The sequence below is a fragment of the Polypterus senegalus genome, chromosome 12 (genome assembly GCF_016835505.1).
Source record: "Polypterus senegalus isolate Bchr_013 chromosome 12, ASM1683550v1, whole genome shotgun sequence".
In the NCBI taxonomy this organism is placed as follows: domain Eukaryota; kingdom Metazoa; phylum Chordata; class Cladistia; order Polypteriformes; family Polypteridae; genus Polypterus; species Polypterus senegalus.
In genome coordinates this window covers 155,838,789-155,853,352 of record NC_053165.1, presented here as the reverse complement: position 1 = coordinate 155,853,352, position 14,564 = coordinate 155,838,789, and the positions used below count along the sequence as shown (strand labels likewise).

Genomic DNA, 14,564 nt, shown 5'->3' with positions numbered 1-14,564 from the left:
TGGCGTTAAATCGCATGATCTGAATTTTTTAATTAATCTCTTCACAGTTGATGAAGTTAAATCACTAATCCGACCATATTTTGTACGAAAATTGCGAACTGTAGCTGCCAAACCTTCATTATTTTTAAAATATTGCTCAACAATGAAAATGCGTTGTTCTTTCGTGTAACGCTCCATTTTTAATAACCCTGAACTGTGAGCTGTCACGCTGTCTTTTTTTTTCGTTGGCAACTCTTTACCGCACAAATGGCGGCAAATTCAAATCTTGCGTCAATTTTGGGACACCCTATAAAAGGAAAATAGAGACCAGCTAATTAAACAATGGAGCCATATTTAGAAGTAAAAAAAAAAATGTCTGTCTGTTGAACTGGTTGGAGCAAAAGTCTGCAAACTTAGGGGGTCGCTCTGAAATGAACTGGAAAACTACTGAATTGGACCAAGATTGCTCTAAATTATAATTTACATGAAAGGCAGGAATGAATGTACATGTAATCTATACCAGTGTCAACACCTGTCTCAGCAGCATTGAACACAAGACAGGGCTCTAATCCATCACAGGACTCACTCGTGGGGTAAATTTTATAGTAATCTAAAAAAAAAGTGTCACACAGACAACAAAGTGCCACAAGGTTCAAACCCTGGACGTAGGATCCATGAGGCAGCTTCACTAATTACCAAGTTACCCTTTTTACGTTACATGACTCAATCCCTACTTGCTGCATACAATACTATACATGCTGCCATTTATCCTGTACTGGACTCACCCAATATGTATTTATAAATATGACGATTAATGATTGTATGCAGGATTTTGTTGTTCCGTTTTCAGATAAGGAAGACCCAATACAGTAGTTATACTCACTAATCATTGTGCCAGAACATGGGAATGTGTTGAATGTTGATTTTGCACGTGCAAGTAAGAATTTCATTGTACTCTGCACACGTGACAACAAGCACCTTGTAAACCAATAAATTGCATTATGTCATTTCAAGCACTGAGAAGAATGTTGCTTATTTAAGGCAGAGAAGTCTGGAGCCTACCAGTGAACCTTTACAAGTTTTTGTGGTACTTTGTATGGTAGATTCCTGAGATTCAAAATAATTTTCCTTACAAGCTGGTAAGGCCTCCCCATTTATATAATGTATCTATTACAGACAATAACAATATGATTGATTGTTTAAAAATAAACTAACAAAATGTTACTGTGCACTTGAATTGCACCATCTATTGAACAGTAAATACATTTGTCTAAGTTAAAATCTTTTTATTTTATTTGACTTTGTCACAAAATACTTTATAAACTGTGACATCAGATATAGGAGAAATTCTCTGCACTGATGTAACCTGTTATATATGATAAATATGATCTGAAACAGTCCAGATTATCATAGTTTAAAATTAATTTCACACAAAAAAGGAAGAATAACCATTTGCATAAAAATGCGCTTACACAATGTTTATGAACTGATGTAGTGTTTTGTGTGTTTTGCTTGGGATGAATAGGAGCTTGTTGGTCTGAAATGTCTGTTCTTGTGACAGTTATTCTAATGTTCTTATAAATAGTGAAACAAAACTTTAGGATCTGAGGCTTGCCTTACATATAATCTAATAATAATCTAGTACTTCATTACACTGCATCATCATTCTGGGCCAAATAAACGCATCATATACATGGGATGGGCATGAATATACAGTACAGTACTTAGTGAATATTGTTGTGTAGCAGAGTGAGGGGTGTAGTGAAGTGTTAAGACATTATGAGTAACGTTTTATTGACAGATGAATAAAAATAGGAACTGAAAAATAGATAAAATGTTTACTGTAAAACGTGGTTAGGTTTTCAGGTCAGTTTTAACACCATTCATTCCATCATTTTTCTTGCATTTATCTCTTGGGTAGTTTTTTGTGTATGGAAAGACTTTCATATACTTAGTGTTTCTTTGTTATTTTAATTATATTTTTGATTCTTTCCAGAATCTCCATAAGTTTAACAATTGTAGTCTGCTGTAACCAATAAAACACAACAGCTTGTAATACTCCAGCTCATTAATATATAGGTCCTGATATATACATTTATACACACAGTCTTGTTCAAAATGGTGGCATATATTCCTTGAATTGTTTATCAAATTGTAGTTTAGTTCATCTGTTACATATTAGACACACATCATTTCAGAAGACCACAGTGTCCGCCAGATCTTTAAGGTAGCACATGCCTCCTTTTCAATGCTTTCATTGTTAATTTGCTTTTTAAAGCATATTAAACTCACTAATAACTTTAACATAACTTTTTACCAGCTCATGACCCTTATTACCCCATTTGTCACCTTGGAATTGTGCAACATTTTGGTTTACTTTTGGCAATTAGTCTTGTGTTCCTGTATACAATTTTTGAATTAATTATTGGATGTAAATAACCATTCAAAGCAGTTTCATTAACACGCTGAATGCAACTCAGTATAAGCCTTTTAGGCCAGAAGCATTCCCTGAAGTTATTTTCTAAGAGTGCTTTAAATAACTCTCTGCAGTTTTTATCTTGACTGAAAATTGCTTCCCTTGAGCAATTTTTCAGCTTAGGGAAAAGAAAACAATTGCATGGGGCAGAATCTTCTGAACACTGTGCCAAATCAAATTTATAAGAAGATTTCAGACAGTTTTTTTGGGTTTTTTTTTGTCAATTTCGCACGTGTGTGTGTGTTTATAAATGGATGCATGGAGGAAAAACGCAATATGGTTTTTAATGCTTGGAAAGTACTCGGGCTCTTGGTGACTTGATTGTCTCAGGATCCTTTACTGGTATGTTAGACTGTTGTAGGTCTGCCATGACTAGACTGTGAGACGCATGAAGAGAGGCAGGGATTGGTCGCTGTAGTTAACCTATCTGGTCAGCATCTCCTACAAGGAGGCAGAAATAGAAAATTGCTAGTTTGTAGTGCTATTCTCAACTCCTTCCACCCGCCATGAAAACCTTTGGTCAGACACCAAAACCGAAAGGCTTTTTCCTTGCCAGTGACATTGTGTAAATATAATGAAGTATAAATATTTGTGTGTGTCTGTGTAAAATATATATGTGTATATAAGTATATGTATGTATATATGTGTGTGTATATGTATATATAATCCACAAAGGGGGGAAATGAGTCACGTGATTTTAAAGTAGTTTTTTTATTCCTAAGCTTTGAACAACATACCAGGTGTCATCATCAGAGGAAGAACATTAGACATACATATTACTTACAGTATGTAGAATAAAGTGACAACTCTGGGTTATGCGATGTTACAGAGGAAAAAATGCAACTATTGCAGTCATAGAGAATTTCATATTTCATAAGTTTCTTTTAAAATGTTTTTAAAAAGTAAAAGGTATGAAGAAATGGTATTTCAAGCAGCACAGAATACTTCACAAATCATCTTAAATAACTAACTGTGGATTTAGAAAGTATTCAGACCCCCTTTACTCTCTGCACACTTTATTATGTTGTAGATTTCTTTTTAAATAGATACATTTATGAATATATATTATATATATATGTATATACAGTATATATATATGTGTGTGTGTGTGTGTGTATATAAGTATGTATGTGTGTATATATATATGTATTTATGTATATGTATATATATGTATGTATATATATATATATATATATATGTATGTATATATATGTATGTATGTATATGTATGTATGTATATGTATGTATATGTATATGTATGTATATGTATATGTATGTATATATGTATATGTGTGTGTATATATATATATATATATATATATATATATATATATATATATATATATATATGAATGAGTTTTCAGTTTTTGATTAATTTGCAAACCTTTCATAAACATTTTGCTTTTGTTATTACCTGTTTTTGAGCGTAGACTTGTGGGCACAAATGGCAAATTGATAATCTTTCTACCAACATGGTACTTCTGTGTTATTCAGAGATATTTATGTGCATAATGGGATTAATATAATTATTTTTTTTCCATCAGTATCTCATTGCTGTGCTCTAATAAAATGTAACCGCACTTTCAGTTAATTGTGTATAATTATGCACAGTTGACTTTACACCTGTAATGATCATTGCATCCAACATACTAAGTGAATAGTCCTATTGGGATTTTGGTTACAATTACAATTTAAGGCATTTTTATTAAACTGCGTCCCCAACTCCTCAACAATTGGCACAGCAAGATTAAATTTTTGAACCATTTCTACAATATTGATATATACATATGTAGTACTTTATTTGTAATATTTCATCCTCTTCAAAATATCCATCTATTTTATATTTCAATTCTTCATTTTATTAACTTTTTATGAAGTTCAGGGTTATGCGATAACAGTGGCTATCCCAACAGCAATACGTAGAAGTATGGAAACCACCCTGGATGGGGTGCCAGTTCTTTGCAGGGCACATACAATTATTCACACCCAGTCATACAAGCATGTTGAGCAAGTTTGTAGTCACTAATTAACCAATGAATGTGGAAGGAAACCAGAATAGCCAGAGAAACTGCAATAGATTATGAGAGAATGTGCAAACTGTACACATACAAATTGTTGTAAATGCAGGTATATGGCCATGTAAATTGTGTTGTATGTATGTATGTGTGCATGTGTGTGTGTAGTGCTTAGCAAATGTTGAAGCTTTTGTTTCTTACATTTATATCTGCCAATTTGAAATATTTCTGCAAATGCTGCATTAGAAATGAACATTGCAGTGCCGTCACCACTCCACATTTGATGTCAGAAAAGTCATTTTCACTTTTAATCTAGACAAATTATGAAAATTTACTAGAATACTAAAGAGGTATTTACTAAGATTTTATAGTAACAGTAGCTGTTTTTTGTAGTTTAATGGGTTCTGTTCTTTCATTGTTGATTAGATGCATTTAAGTGGTATGAATAAAGAAAATTAAGTGTTATGTGTGAACTAAAATATGGAGGCCAGATGGAAAGCTGTCCTCCCATAAGAATGCGTAAAGCATACTGTTGAAGTAGCTAGAATCTCTGAAATGAAGGGTACCAAACCTATTTTTTGTACTCGGTACAATTGTACTTTGAAACTTGCTGTTAGAGGAATACACTTACCCCCATGGGGAAGGGTGAGCTGTGTTCCACCTTGAGCCTGCCTGCCTCTCTCCCTCCAGGTTCCTCCGGCTCCCATAACATGTCGAACTCGACGGATTTGTACATGACCATGCGCACTCTCAATGGTGACTCCTACCCAAGTTCTCAGGTGCCACCTAACCTGCAGACTCAGGTAGGCAAAGACCCCCCCACCCCGCCACCCCCAACCTCTTGCTTTGCCTAAAATATGCTTTTTCTGTCCTCTCCCATCCTGTCCTGCTCTTCCCTTTCCCTTCCTCCACTCATCAAATGTGGAAGAGAAACAATACGACTGGAGCATCACTGCTTTGAAGTGACTCTGCCAGTCCAAGTTTTTGGTTCCACCTAAACCTGATTGCTTCATTGTAATGTGCAGGAGCTTTGTTCCGGTGTGTTTTGTTTGTAGCGTTGGGTGTTTACAGCATGCAGTTGGGAACAGTTTTACACTTCACCCTTCCCCGCAATTCCTAGCTCCCTGTTTTTTGTAAAAAAACAAAAAAATTGTATTTCATCTCATGTTTGCTGTCTGTTGAACCTTTGTTAAACAATCACAAAAAGTAATGGATCTTGTTGCACCGGATTGAGGTTAGTCGACCAATGCGAGGGAAAAAATCTGCTGACTGTTTCAAACTTAACAAGTGACCAAGCACATGAGTCGCTTGTGGTTTGCAGAAGAACCACTGCTTTAAAGTTGCATTCATTTGTCAAACTTGGATGGTATTTTATGTTTATGTTTTATGTTAGAATTTTGTTTTATAACCTGAAAAATATTAATCACTGTTTTCAGCTCAGGTTACCTTGCAGTGACCATTAGAACTGATGGCGATGGTCTTGGGTTGACATACTGTCAATAGTAAATGCAGTAATTTCCGTATTTTATTAGTAAAGCAAAGTTTTTGTATTAATTTAAATGCATGGGTATTTGTAAATGACGGTACAGATTATGTAAATTATACTATTTTTGTTAATTTAACCATATAATGTCATTTAAACTTTGTTTGAAGCTGGTGTAATTTTCTGACTACTTATATATATATATATATGGCATAAATCACATCACCCTGGCCAATAAGTTCATGTTGCCTTATGTGACATCCAGTAGCACCTAATCACATCTTTGCATGGATTTATGTAGCTTAAAATTCTTTTTTTTTTTTTTTAAAGATGATGTGTAAATGCTGACACTTACTATATACTGTACAGTGTGCTATCCTGGAACCACTGGTGTTCATTCTAACAGCATCAGCCTGTGAAATACCATTAAACAGTCTAACCTGAGCTGAAAACGGCGACCTTTCTGTAGTCACACCTGTTTATTTCAGGGTTAAACAAGGCCAGAAATGAATCAAATGTCAAGATTTTGTTTAAGATGTTCTTTTAATTGCCTACTTCATGATCAGCACATAGTATGTAATGTGCAGAAGGTGACTGTTACATATTTTACAGGAGAAAGTAGGGTGAAATGACCCCTTATATTGGCTAACTAAATAGATTACAAAAGCTTGCATTTCACCCTACTTTGTCCTGTATCAATCTATGGCTAACACAATACAACACTCTACTGCTATGTTACATATTTTGAAATACTTGATTTTTCAAATTACTTTGAAAAGTTTCAACTTTCAACCCCATCCATTTTTGTGGCTTTGAAAAGGTTCGTCTAAATCTTGTTTAATAATGCATTGAGGCAGCTTCTCGGGAGACCTTTACAATTCTTTGGTTGTTAGTAACCTTTTTTTTTTTTATCTTTAGCCTGTTATAAAACTGCACAACACTGGCATGAAACCGTTCTTTTTCATAGCTTAACTGCTGTATTTTGCAGTTTTACCAGTTTCATGGTGCCTACAGAGGTAGCAGATTCTTACTATATATTTGTAATGGTCTTACACAGTAAGCTGTGTCTAACAAGCAAAGACCTTGAAAACTTGAACAGAAGTAAAATGTATAATATTTGTTTTTTGCTGGACCATAAATATTAGTCAGTCAGTCATTGTCCAACCCGCTATATCCTAACACAGGGTCACCCATAAATATAAAAAAAACAAAAAATGATGATGCATCTTTCTTCCACCTAAACTATAATCTTGTGTTGTGCTCTTGAAAAGTTTATTACCATTAAAACAAATGCATAATGAAAGACTGCAGTTGCTGGAGTGAAGTAAATGGGCAGAGTATAGCAGCACACTGAATGAAGAATATTTTGTCTACATTATTTACTGCAGAGTGTTCTACAGTAGCATAGCTGTCATAGATCAGCTGCTTGATAGCAATGTTCACATATTTTATAGCATTAAACTATTGATCTTGCTCAGATTAAAAAGTCCACTTTGTGCCTTAAACACTTCATTATACTGCACCCAACCAGCCTGTGTTATTGACATTTTTTTTTCTATTTAATTAATCAGATTTGGGAAACATTTTAACGAATGACTTCCTCATGACTGTGCAGAATACCTTTTTGGCTACCTTAGACACGAATGTGCTTTTGGCAGATTTGGCACTACCCAACAAGCAAACTACTTTGTGAATAACCTATAACAAATTGACAGTTTTAAAGTGTTGATTTTTCTCAGCTTCTTGTACTTTAACACTTGTTTTCCTATCTTTTTCACTTACAAGTTTTGATTGTTGAATGTTTAATGATTTTGATGCCTTGTATATACCTATAAACTCAATGAGACTTTGAGAAATAACCTTTCTAAATAACGGTCCTGTCCATCCTCCTTTAGCACTAACCTTGCACAGACCCTAGTAAATGAATTGGCTGATATTATTTCTAATTAAGAAGTAGCAATAAGATACTTTTCTTTCTCATATTCTATTATTTCTAAATGTATTCACTGAATTTCCTTTCACCCTTTTGCATTTCTGGGGTTGTACAGGAAGTAGACAGAAGGAGGAATATTCAGTGGCGTAGCTCAAGTTCGTGCCGCTCTGGCTGGGTGGCGTTGTTTCTATTTGCCGCCCTCCAACACATCTGAATATGTTAACCTGTTTAAACAGAGAATTAAAATGACGTATAGAGATACATTTTGCATAGATTTATTCATAAATAGAGAAACAGCAATAATTTTTCACATATAATTATTTATAAGCATCAACTAGACAAGAATATAGTACTGTAGAAGTGCACTAATAAGCCGTATTCTAATTATTAGTTTAATATAATTACATTGCGAAAACCAGAACCCGTGTAGTGTACAAGTCGGGATGTTTTCTGCACAGAGCGAACGAAACGAAATTATAAATTGTAAATTAGTTGCTCATCTTCCTAGAAATTATCGGTGTAATGTTTCTGTTTGTTTTTGTTATTGCCTCATAAATTTCAACTGCTGTGTCTGATGCCGTCACAGAAGGACAGTCTGAAAATCATTATTGAAGCCTATGTGGATAAAAATCGGAGAATTTGACTTTTTTTCGTTCATGAGTGCTATTTTACCGAACCCTGCTGCTTACACACGAATTGTACTGAGCCTTTTAGCCAATAATGCCACCCGGGGCGGACCGTCCGCTCCTAGCTACGCCACTGGGAATGCTGCAGCCAGGTGTTCCAGCTTCTTTGGTTGGTTCGAATTAAGCCACCAGTACCACAATGTTTGCAGAGCAAAGAGACGATGGTTGACTCCTGGAGGATCAAGGCGTATGATTCTGGTCTTCATCTAGTATGATTTGTGGTGGTTAGGTACATAAATACCCTCAGGTATGGCTGGTACTTTAATCTGTGATGAGGTTCGAAAACAGACGCTGTATAAACAGATTTGAAGTTAATGGAATTTCAGGAATAGGAATAGTTTGATTGGCATCGATGGAATATTTCTGCACATATTTTAGCAATCAGTTGTTGCAGGACGGTTGTTCTGTGCGTTAGGTGGAGAAGTAGCTTGAGAACTGGAGATACCAACAGTCTTAACAAATTAATCAGGAAAGCTAATTTCTTACCATCTGCCATTACATTTTAGATCCTAACCTCTGGCTTGACTTTATTTTTTCTTCATGCCATTTTCATATGTCAGTTTTAATACATAGCGGACATATTTATTGTTTATATCTATTTTTAGTTACTTAACATGCTATTCATTCTGGATTGTTCCAGGCCATACTGCAGTTTTGCAATTTTTTATATTTTTAGATTCACCAATACAGTATGGGCATTCATTTTCTTATACATTTGGATTAAGGAAAAATAAAACTGTTTCACTCTTCTGAGCATTAATTTTCATTTCCTCCCTGCTCAAGCTCTGCAGCCTACAGTCTCTTTCAGTTTGTGTGTATGTATCTATTAATTAAATTAGAATATGCTGCCTCAGGAACATATTTTTTTCTCCCTCCTCTGAAGCACTGTTTTGTTTTTCCTCTTGGAAGTGGGTTAGATGATAGCTCGGGGAACAGTGTCTAAATGTCACTTTGCTGCAAACCAACTAGAGCCTGTTTAACTGGGATGATTCTTGTGCTTGGCTGGTAGGCACAGGTTGACTCAGACTGCAGAGATGAACTGCATTTGTTCCCCCAACCAAAAATAAAAATGACAACGCAAATGTTGACCTGCAGAGCTGACTTTCCTCCAGTAAAAGTGGCTCCACTAAGAAAATCTTTTGCTTTTGGGTCAGTAGAGCTTGAATTGTAAGTCCTTGTCAGGTTTCAAGAATTGTGTTTTTGTGTGTGATAGAAGGGAGTCGTGGTAATTAGTGCTTATTGATCTAAATCCTTTCAAATAAACACAAATAAAATGACTAATGTACAGTATAAGTTGCTATCATTTTGTAAATGTGCTTTATGGTTTTTTTTATTTATATTGTCATTGGTAGTACATAATATACATAAGATAAATTTGTTCTATATTAAAACTAATCATTAGGTCTACATGTTGCCAAATAACCACATGTAATACTTAATGTAATAAATGTCTAAGGTAATAGTAATAAAAACACAGTGTGTACATTTTTTATCACTCAAATGCAATATACTATTAAACATTCATCCATTTTCCAACCCGTTGAATCCGAACACAGGGTCACGGGGGTCTACTGGAGCCAATCCCAGCCAACACAGGGCACAAGGCAGGAAACAAATCCCGGGCAGGGGACACACACCCACACCAGGGACAATTTAGAATCGCAAAGGCACCTAACCTGCATGTCTTTGGACTGTGGGAGGAAACCGGAGCACCAGGAGGAAACCCACGCAGACACGGGGACCATTAAACATCATAAGTGAAATTAATAAATCTGTTTATAAATACATTGAAATCAAACAATAAATATTTCAACTATGTATACACTCGTACACTTGCAATGAAAATAGTCACGGATGTGATGGGCAGCACTTAAAGACTAAGTCATCATTTACAGTATATGTAATACATAATTTAAACAAATAAGATATGTATCTTATTTTCCATCATATATACATAAATGTTAAATTGTTTCAAATTGTTAATTACATGGATACTGCGTAATGTGTCTTTAGTTGTCATTGTGCATTTTTTTTCTCAATATTTGTATGGGAGTTGTGCTTTACAGGAAAACAGATAAAAGCTGGTTACGTATCCAGGCTGGCCTGATATTCTTAGTAGACATGCTCTTTATAAATGTATCTGTTACTGAACTGCTTGTATGCATGTCAAAGAAACCATAATGTTTCTATAGTCCTTCACTCCTAAAGAGTGTTCATATATTTTTCTTATTTGGGATCTACTTACACAAACTCATAGGACGGTGTTGCATTAACTGATGAAACACTTGAAACAATATCCTTTTTATTTGCAAATTTCATTATCCAAATCCAAAATTAATATTAAATTTATCAGAATTTTAGAGTAAGAGAAACTGAGGCTCCTTCTAGGTCTGGTTGCTGCTCTGTACCTAATGCTACTGGGATACCCTTTAGCAACTTAGACCTCTGAACAGGACAAAGCCAGTACAGAAAGCAGATTGATTGAGTTTAGAATACGGATACTGTACATGTATAATAGTTAAATCCTAAAAAAACAAAACATTTACCACGCTACAAACATTACATTCTCAGTATCTTCGTGAACACAGAGTTCAAGGACAATGATGATGATATCAAAAGCTGAACTGTGAAGTCAGTTATGTGCACCTGAAGGGTAACTCGCTTCATTTTTAGTTGAATGCATAAAATTAAATAAGTCATAGACCTCCTATTAAATAGCTGAAGTGATACTTTAAAGATAGTGATCATACATCTTCGGTTATATTCAAGAGCAAATTCATTATTTCTAACGTATTCAATCCCTTTTTATATCTTTTTTCTTGAATTTAGTTTTTTGCTTTGCTCCTTCCTCCACCATAACCTATCGTCTATGGGGGAGGAGCGAAAGCTTTAGATTCATTAAAAATTTCGATTTCCATTTTTCGACAGATCTGTGTTTTACGGTCCCCTGATACCAAAAACATAGATATCTCGATGATGGGTGTCTGTGTGTCTCAGTTCCTTGAGGATGGTCTAGAGCTAAAACGGCTGGACTGAAAAATACCGAACTCAAAACCTAAGCTGCTTATGAGATGACGATGTGCTAATTAGCTTTTGAACCAAATCGTGCAAGAGAAAGAGACACTCTGGAGGAACCCTCAAATACCATAATTCTAGAAATTAAATATGAATTCTTGTTGTCACTATTTTAGTAACAGAAAGATCAGCATCAGAGCTTTACATAATTACTAAAACGAAGTATAGAATAGTTTGGGTCCTACGGCACAAAGCCTACTGTCCAAATTTTTTAAATTATTCTTTCAGTCATTTCATTTTCTAACCCCCTTAGTCCTCAACAGGGTTACATATGTCAGCCTTTCCCAACTAGCATAATGGCACAAGGCAGGAGCCAACCCTGGAGAAGGGCGCCAGTCCATCGCAGGACAAACACACACACACTCTCTGCAGCCAAATTTAATATCTCCAGTCCACCTAACCTGCATGTGTTTGGACTGCAGTAGGAAACGGGAGCACCTGGAGCAAACTCCACGCAGGGAGGACCAGGGACGCAAAACCCCGGTCTATTGACTGCAAGGTAGCAACACTTCCACTGTGCCACCGTGCTTCTCAAATTAATCTTTCAGTTTTCAATAAAACAAAAACACTTAATACTGACAACTTTTACTGCATTTTCCTTTCTGACTGTTGTTTTTGTTGTTGATTATTTTTAAATAGTTCTGTTATCAGTTAGTATGGCTGCAGTTGATGAATCTTACATTTCTGATGAGGTGTGATTGCAGCTAAGTGGATGGTGATATTTCAGTCTGAAATGTTTGATCTTTCCAAGCTCAGGCCTGTTTTAGAAATGCAATTGGCAGAATTCTTTAGAATTATGACTAGTAATTCTGATTGTTGTCTCCTTGAAAGCTTCTGTAAATTTGTGTTTATTACTTCATCCTACTAAAGCCTTATGATTTAAAAAAAAAAATTATATATATATTTACACACAGTCTGAGCCAAAAAGAAGTACATTTCAAACATTTATTCTACAAAAAGGCTAAAAGATAAAATACATTCTATTACAACACAAGAAAGGGTATACAAAATTAGATTTTCTTTCACGGTGTTTTAAAAATGATGTCTTCAAGGTGGTGGCCATCATTAGCGATACAGTCTTTGAGACGATTTTGGAATGCTTGCATGACTCATTTGGTCATTTCAAGGGGAATAGTGGCGATTTTCATGGCGAATAGCGTCCTTGAGGTCTTCAAGGTTTTGAGGACAGTGTTTGTATAAGTTCTACTTGAAATAGCCCCGCAAGAAGAAATCGCACAGAGTGAGATCAGGTGAACGTGAAGGCCACCTGACATCACCGCGCAGGGAGGGCTGCTTCCCCAGAAACATCTCCCGCAAAGCATGCATGGATCTCCACGTCATATGAGCTGTTGCTCCATCCTGTTGAAACCAGGCCTCCACCACATCCATTTCTTCCAGTTGGGGCCGCAAAAAGTTCTCTAGCATTTCAGTGCGACTTTCTGAAGTGACAGTGACCGTTGCTCCCCCCTCCTCCAACAGTAAGGGCCTACAATGCCAAGTTCTGCAACGGTGCACCAAACTGTAACACGCTTACTGTGCAGAGGTCTCTGAAGTTCATGAGGGTTGGTTTCAGCCCAGTAGCGAATGTTTTGCTTATTTACACAAACATTCAAATGGAAATGTGCCTCTTCGCTGCACATGACAGTGGCATCTCGAGTGGTTTGCAGAATGTTCGTGCACAACTCTCTACGGCTCTCCCAATCTCTCATGACTACCATCATTTTGTATGAATGAAAATTAAGGGTCCTCATTCAAAATCCTCCTCAAAAACATGTTGGAAATACTTAAGGCAGATGCAGGTTTGCGTGCTGGACGTCTAGGAGACTGCAAAATTGATGCCCTTACAGCTTGGATGTTTTCAGCCATTCGTAAAGTCTGTGGATGGCCTGGAGATTTTCTGTTCAATGTTGTACCCATCTGTCTAAATTTAGACACCCACTGAAGAATTGTTTTCCGATTTGGGACGTCACCATTAGGAGGAATGCTGAAGTGCGTTTGGAAGTCGCATTGTGTAGTAATGCTTGATACGTCGTTTTTGAAGAACGCTTTGACAGGGAGAGCTTAGTGCACACCAGACCAAGGCATGTTACCAACTAAAAACTATCATAGGACCCCCACCCCAACCCACTCGTTTGTCTCTACCTCACGCAATGACCTTGAGAAATTGGGTACATCATTTTGGCTCGCCCTTTATATTCATACATACACATATATGGCGAGAGAGACAGATCTGCTATATAAATGTTAAAATGCTAAGGTCTGTGTGTCTGGTCCATCAGAGCAATCTGATTGGTTAGTCTGGCTTTTTTTGTGTTTGGCTTTTGTAACACACTTGCAAGAGGAAACGTGAGTGTGAGAAGTAAATACACTGGAGGCATGCTGAAAGCCACCTTCATAGATGGAAAGTTTAAAAGCAGACAGAGGTGAGCAAGGTGCCCCAAAATGGCAACATCTGAGATGCAGGAATTTACGGGAACAAACTCACTTCGGAGAAGAGTGCCAGTCACGAGAGAGAGAGAGGACCTGAAGGCACACGTAGAGCAAAAGATATCAAATATTTTTAAATTTATTCTGTTACCTCTCTTTGACAAGTGTGTATGTTCATGGCATCCCATAAACTGTATATCCCCACAGATTTCAACATCCCACTGTGTTTGGCAGGGTAACCACTACCACCCTTATGTGATAGCAGAAAGCTAAGAGAATATTGGCATAATCTCTGCAGTTAATAGTTTGTTTGGCATTGGTAAAGGGAAAGTTCAAATACTGTAATTTAAGCCCTCCGCACCAGCCAACATTCTAATACAGTCGCTGTAAAAGACAGAATTATTGTAACATTTGTGTGCAGGAATCTCATTGTACTGGGAGAAGAATCAACTGGATTTTCATTTAAGCCCATAGCCACCCTAGCACTACC

The 14,564-nt window shown here is 36.2% G+C and overlaps 1 protein-coding gene across 4 annotated transcripts in view; it reads left to right on the top strand.

Moving 5' to 3' along the window:
* pbx4 (pre-B-cell leukemia transcription factor 4) overlaps window positions 1–14,564 on the top strand; it is a 240,271-nt gene that overhangs the window by 217,581 nt on the left and 8,126 nt on the right. For 3 of the 4 annotated variants that reach the window (XM_039770401.1, XM_039770399.1, XM_039770402.1), the window contains one exon: window positions 5,161–5,273. The exons of the other annotated variant lie outside the window; for it this stretch is intronic. In XM_039770401.1, the coding sequence (XP_039626335.1) occupies window positions 5,161–5,273 (113 nt within the window). The remainder of the gene's footprint in view (window positions 1–5,160; window positions 5,274–14,564) is intronic. 4 annotated transcript variants of the gene reach the window in all.